The 7,747-nt window shown below is 30.1% G+C and overlaps 1 protein-coding gene across 1 annotated transcript in view; it reads left to right on the top strand.

Moving 5' to 3' along the window:
* Positions 1-140: 140 nt before the first annotated feature.
* Positions 141-7,747, top strand: part of LOC126781290 (zinc finger protein ush) — a 222,682-nt gene continuing 215,075 nt past the window's right edge. The window contains exon 1 of the mRNA XM_050506202.1: positions 141-289. Within this exon, the coding sequence (XP_050362159.1) occupies positions 250-289 (40 nt within the window). The 5' untranslated portion in view covers positions 141-249. The remainder of the gene's footprint in view (positions 290-7,747) is intronic.

Genomic DNA, 7,747 nt, shown 5'->3' with positions numbered 1-7,747 from the left:
TCTACGACGCTACGCCTCTACGCGCTACGAGAGGGGCGGAGGGGGGTCCAAAGTAGGCGGAGCCAGACCCAGCCCTCATCTCCTTCGCGAATTGGTACCGCAGAGGAAAATACGCCTCTAGACGCCAGTGTCGCTCCGACCGCCGAACGAGTCGGGTGTGTGTAATCTTAGTGCTAAGTTTACAAGGATTTTATCGTGTTTAGTGCTGTGTGTGACATGTTGGGAGGGACGGGTGCACCGTGCTAGGACATGTCGCGAAGGAAACAGAGCAATCCCAAGCCTTTAAAACGTAAGCAAACAACTTTTAAACAATTTAAAAAAAACCATTGCATTCAAAGAACTTGCGTTCAGAAATATCTTTAAAACAAAGTTTTTAAACTTAAACGAGATCGTTAAATTACTTATAATTAATAATAAGAAATAGTATTGATTGATTAACTGACATAATTACGATGAAAAATGTATTTGGTTAAACTTTGCCGGTAAAGTTTTCCAGTCGACTAAACATTATCTTAAATTGCGGTTTGAATTAATAATGCATTCATGTTGATCTAGATGTCATTATACAAATATAGCATGTATTATAATAGCAATAAGGTATAAATTGTAAGATACTTATGACAGATTAAAAATCATACAATACGAGTATAATTTTAATTGTAACAATCCTATATTATGTTTATAAAGGAATCAATAACGGTAGGAATATATTTATATATGTATATATGTGGGTATTTAGGCTAAATATTGATTAAAATATTTAACTATGTCTATATCTACTGAACTATATGACTAAGCATATAACAACATATAATAATTTTTATATATTGTTTTGTGCTTACGTCATTGTTAGATTTTTGTGAAATTCTCTATTGAGAATAGCTAACTGCGCAGGATATATTATAGTTCTTGTGTGTGCGCAAATACAGGTGAAATCTCTATTCTTTCATAATTTGTTGGGATGTCAATGCCACACGATCGGAGACAATTTAAGTGTATGACCATTTTCAGTGAGTGTAAACATTGACATTTTCCAAACTACCGTGAATATTTTGACAGCCAATAATTAGTTCGACCCAGGTATTCGAGCCACGAGCTCGATATGACAACGGAAGCCTTTAAAGCTGCCCATTAGACCGAATGGCAATAATAAGCGAATAAAAGTAGCCATAGCGCTCCAATGGTTTCCATAGGTAACGTCCATACTAATGATGCTGTAATCACCTTTATATAAAGTCCCGGAAATGTTCATCTTGTATTTTAAATGCAAAATTGTCTATGATATTTGATAGTTAGTCACGTTCGACTGGACAGATAATAAAAAAAAATGACATAAATATTCAAACTTAAAAAAAATTAAGGTTTTTTTTTTTAAATACTAAAATAAATTGTTAACCATGACTAATATTCCACATATGTTTTTAAGTTATAAGTCTGTTTGTTCCTTATATTTCTCACAAAGCTATAAATCAGAAATACTTGATTCTTTTTCATATTACGATACGACATTGTTATAAAGTTATATTACTATATATATTCTTATATTAAAAACTATTTATTTGAATTTAATTAGATTTAAATCAAATTAATTACAAAATAAATTAATTACGAAATATTTAACAGTTTTGTTATGACAAATTCAAAAACGTGCAAAGTGAGTTTATCTGTTCGGGTTTGTAGTTATTATTGTTATTATCATTATATTTATTTGTTATTAACATAAATAAAAAGTAATAATAGCTGCAATTCTATGATCAATCCATGGATCGATCTTCAACCTGCGTCCCAATAATTAACTGCCACACTAAACTACATCCGTAATTTATCTTATTCTTTTTATCATCTCATCATTTTTTTTCACATTTATATTTCATTTCTTAATGTCTTATTATATTAGAGATATCAGAATTTATTGAAATTAATGATAAGTTTATATAATATTATCAATAAAAACGGGGCGCGATATAATATATTTTCTTCATCAAAATCAAAATCAAAATCTACTCATAATGTATTGACACTCATATTTTCAAATCTCTATTAATCACTAATCTATTAATTTAATTATATAAAAATATGTCACTTAATAAAATTATATTGTATAAAAATTAAACAATTTTGACACCGATTTAAAATTATCGATCTTAAAATAAAAATGGATTCATTTTTACCTTAGCGATATACGATGCGAAAGTCGTAAGTTAGACCCTGACACCTTATACTATTATCGTCCACACTCGTAATATAAACTGAACTCTGGCAGATAAAATATATATGAGTAATAGCATTAAAATAGAATGCATAAATTAAAAAAAAATATATAATTCAATGAGCCATCTCAACTATGTCACTCGTATATATATCACAATGGTAAAATGTATACTTAATATTGTTTTTATTCAAGCTGGTTTTTAAAGTAATTCCAGAAATTTCTAGAAATGCAGTTTGTGGTAATGACAAATTACACTGGTAAATGACACTGGTAGGCTTTATTATTCGAAAATAACGTTTTAAATACAAGTTTGTTTACAGATGGTAAAAACTTTTTGAAATTTAACTGTAGTCATTCGAATTAAGAATATAACCACCGAGTAGAAAAAATATTCGATAATTATAAAATAAATAAAGGTCAGATAACTTTTTACGGAGAAATAATAGCAAAGAAATATTTTTATGGATAAGTAAAAATCTTTATATAAAAAAAAAACGTTCAAAAACTGGTTTTATTTCGAATAATTTGACTTTTATATATTTTTGGTTTAATAGGTTAAGATAATAGGTCATTACTCCTTCCTCAACATCTGTACAACGATTTTTCCTTGAATTAATGACTCAAGGTATCGATATATACGGTTTCAGAATGACTTGTACAAATAGCTTGAATAACAAAAGTCCCCCGATTCACGTGAAATTCCTAAACGCAAAAAATGTAGGAAAAATTTAATAAATTTTGAAATAATTTTATATACGTGTATATTTGTTTAATTCTAATAAGGGAGTATACTATTCTATATAAAATTACAGTTTAAAAGAAATAACTCTTTTAATAATTACTTAACATTTCCTACATATATAACTGTATAGATTTTCGTGTGTGTGTTTGAGTGATATCTATGATATTAGGTTGTTGTTTGTACGTTAGCATAACCTTACTATATTTGTATAGCAAAAACTGTGCATAGTGATATGAAGCGGATTATTGAGCTTTTTCGTGTGATTTCGAATGTCGCTGTTTAAAATAATTAATTATTGATAATTATTTATCTCGTTCGTGTAAGCAAAATATGACTCGAATGTTGACACTATCAATATGTTATTAAAGAGAAAGTTCATAAGATAACAATTTCGTCGGCAACAACGTAATGTCAAGGTGACAGATCGAATACAAGCTGTTTTAATACAAGTTGTCCTCGCGACATCGGTCGCGTTCAGAAATAAGTGCATTGATTTTTTTTAATCATTCCTTCAATCCTTTATTATTGGGATAGTGAATATTAAATAAACCTGTATCAAAACTTTTTTTCAAAATTGGTTATAGATATGGATAATTTTTTTTTAATATAGAACTATAGACATTGTTAAATAAGTATATAAAGGCATTCGGTTGGCATTAGGTATTTATGTGATACGAACGTTGTTGTCATATTTCGGCCACGGGTCCAATCTCAAGGTTATTCTTCTGTGTATGAGACATTGTAATGCAAAAATGCGCGGTGAGATGGCAGTCCGTCATTGATGCCTCCGATCAAACTTAAAACCAACAGCTATAAATGTATTTCTTAATCAGAATGTTTAGCTAGCTGTCAATAATCCATTGACAAAAAAAAAAAAACGATTTGAACTCCTAACCGATTTGGACTTAGATCAAGGACCTTTGCCAGATATATGCGAATACACATACAATCGAGTATTTAAAATACAACTTAACAATATTAGTATGATTGATGTGGATATATTTTTTATTTATACGAACGATTCAAAGTGCGGGTTCATTACACGCTTATCTATCTATTCGTGTATTCTTTGATTGTTTATTTATTAAGCTGTGGTGATAGCTCGGTTATTATATCGTGGAAACGACCAGCTCACGCAGCGAGTATTTGATATTGTTTTTTTTGTAATTGGATTTGGTATTGATAATTGATTGATATTTTAACCTCAACAGCTCAAGCTCAAGCCATGTATGTGTCGCGGGTTCGATTCTGAACTTTCGGGCTATTGTATCATCTATAATATTCAGGATATAAATTTACCCATTTTCCTAGTAGGGTCAATGGGAATATTAGTAATTCCTTGATATAAATTGCTAGTATTTATTTGAAAAATTTATTTCTATTATTATTTATTTAAAATGAGCGCATATTATATGTATTTTCTTATAAAGGTGGTTTTATAATAATCGCTTCGTTGAAACTCCAATAGATGGCGCTTTAACATATCAATTTTTACAGCATTCATCCAATTGTCTTGATAATTAGTCCAGACATTTGTGTGCATGAACATGTCCGTTTGTCCTGAGTCTGGGTGTAATTGTCTATATAAGTGTGTATTTACAAAAGAAAAGTAGTATATGTAGTAAATCAGTTGTCTGGTTTCCATAGTACAAGCTCTACTTAGTTTGGGATCAGACGGCTGTGTGTGAATAATGTCCCAGGATATTATTATAACTTATGTCTACATTTTGTGTTGTAAATTTTTAATCTTTTTTTTGAATACATTAATTGAATTTACATTTATAACCTCTTTTGATAATGAATTGTAAAGCTGTGCTTCAAATAATATAGTTTTTATGCCATACTTAGTTCGGAATATAGGTAATTCGATTTTATGTCGGTTTCTTGTAAGATGAGAAATAAGTTTTAGTTAATTTGTGAATGTGTGGTGCTTGCAACTATTTTTTTATTTATAAATTTGTTTTATTGATTGAATTTTTATTTGGTTTTAGATATTTTTTCTAGGAGTGCGATAATTTATTTAATACTTCCAGAAGTTCACTTTGAGATATTTGCGAGATTTTTGATGTGGACTTCAGCGGCACCGCCCCAAATTTCAATAAGGTATTCTAAAATCCGTTTTACAATAGTGTTTGAAGAAATACTAAAATAAATATGCATACAATTTAATTATAAAAATTGCAATTAAATTGTTTCGTATAATTGAACAAAATTTTAATAATATCAAATAAGTATGTAGTTAAGTGTATTACTAATGTCGCAAGGCGCGTAACGACTTCGTTTACTTATTGGTAGGGCTTTGTGCCATCTGGGTAGGCACCACCCACTCATCATATATTCTACCGCCAAGAAGCATAGTAAGTAGTATTGTTGTTATTTGGTCAACCACAAGGGACAAAGCATCTTAATTCCCAAGGTTGGTGGCGCATTGGTGATGAAAGGATTGTTATTATTTTTTACAATGCTGATGTGTATATGCGGTGGTGACTACTTATGATCAGGTGGTCGTATGGTTGATCAGGACCAGCCAAAGCCGAGATGGCCTAGTGGTTATAATGCGTGAATCTTAACCGATGATCATAGGTTCAAACCCGGGCAAGCACCATTGAATTTTCATGTGCTTAATTTGTGATTATAATTCATCTCGTGCTTGTAACCTGCCTGTATCTAATTTCATTGAAACTATGCCACATGTGTATTCTACCAACCGGCACCGGAGCAGCGTGATGGAATAAGCTCCAAATCTCCTCCTCAAAACGGAGAGGAGGCCTTAGCCCAGCAGTGGGACATTAATAAAATTAAAAAGGATTATTTATACATATGTTGTGACTCCCTATGTATAAATTGGCATAAAATAAATATAATTAATTATAATATTAACACAGATTCAAAGGTGATCAGTGCTCTGAGATAAATCGAGAAAAATAATACGGACTTGTCGTTTAACTTAGATGATAAACGGACAAACACACTGTATCAGCTAAGTTGATAACTGGTCGCTTATCAAGTTTGCTTTCACTACGGTATAAAAATACGAATACTTAGTTGAGTGATAGCATCAGAAACTTATGACCGTTTCTTATCGGTGAATTCATATATAATGAAATAATTATGTATTATTAAACGCTTATATTTTAGTTAAACTTTAATTGCTGCTACTTTCATTATATTTTGTATCGAAACAAAAAAAAATTACAATAGATTAGTGGGGGAACTCCTGTATCTGTTAAAAAAAATAATAAAAAAACAAATGTCAAAATGCAGATTGACAATCGTGTTTACAACATGGCAGTTAACAGCTGTTTTAGATCGTGATATCGTCATTTAAAAAAAATAATCTAAAACCCGCTTACGGAAAATACATGCTGTGAAAAGTACCTACTAAACATAAAAATATTATATAAAAACCAATAAAACAATATTAACGGTTGCATGCCTTTAATTATTTGAAAATAAAAATCTATAGACGGCAATTGATTACAAATCGGCTTTAGTTAGATCCTAATATTTGTTTTGTAATTATTAATATTGTAAATATTATAATAATATACGAAATATACTTAAAAAGTGGAAGGTTTTATTTAAATAATGTGCCTTTACGTATCATGTGTTATGTATACTCGTCGGTAATCTCAAATACTACGAATCGAAATCCATCGAAGTTTATTGCCGGTTCTTCTTGGTAGAATCTAAACCAAGTTAAGGTTTTCATTTTAAGCTATGATCTTGTTTTGATTAATATTTGATCATATTTTATATAAAATTTTAATATTTTCTATATCTAAATATATATTTCACATTATATTTGTCAAAAAAAAACAGTATTTAAAAACAAATTAAATTTCTCATCAATGATTTTTGGTATAATCTACATTCCAAACCATTAGTTAATTTACTTAGCAGTTAAAACAATGATTCAAATGGTATAAGCTTATAAAGTACATTTTGAATTACAATTTGGCAAAACTTAACAAGCGATTGAAAACGAAAACAAACCTTGAAGAAGTTAAGCGACTGATAACATGATGTAATGGTTGGTATAACAGATTTTATTCAATTCAGATAGTGAGTACCACTCGGCTGTAATGGAGCTCAGATAACACGATTCCCATGCGCGCGCACTACACACTATACATTTTATTGACTCATCAATAGCTTGTCAGAGATTAATTAGATTTTTAACAATTAAACATCCGATTGTTGTTTAATTTCATGCTTATATTTTCTGGGTATTATTTAAATTTATAATTAAAATTAAACTTTGTTTAGAACTATTAATATTATATCAAACATTATGACTATTTTAAAAGTCAGTTGGGTGTAAATCAAAATATTTTTGTCACTGATTTTGAAGCTGGCAACACTAGTATAAAAGAAAAAAAAAACATACGTTGGCGGGTAAAAAGTGAGCTTCGGCGCCAGTGAGTGGTGAATTGCGGGGACTTTTCTTGATACGATCGAACCGACGGTATTGTGACCAGCCTCATTCTACGAGTACAAAATTGAATTTTGATTCTAGCATGTCATGTTCTTATAAATAAATATTAAATAAATGGACGATTTTGTGTACTCTATAAAGAATAATATTATTTACAACAATTTCCTTTACATTATTTTGTATTAGATATACAAAATGGTACATGTTGGATTCGATGGTTTTAATTATTCTTCGTTAGAAATACAATAATACTGTGTTACAGTACAGTACAGTAACAGCCTGTGAATATCCCACTGCTGGGATAAGGCCTCCTCTCCTTTTTTTCAGAAGGTTTGAGCGTATTCCACCACGCTCC

Source organism: Nymphalis io, chromosome 3 (genome assembly GCF_905147045.1).
Source record: "Nymphalis io chromosome 3, ilAglIoxx1.1, whole genome shotgun sequence".
Lineage (NCBI taxonomy): Eukaryota > Metazoa > Arthropoda > Insecta > Lepidoptera > Nymphalidae > Nymphalis > Nymphalis io.
Note: the sequence above shows the minus strand (reverse complement) of the source record. Positions and strands in the feature narration are given on the sequence as shown.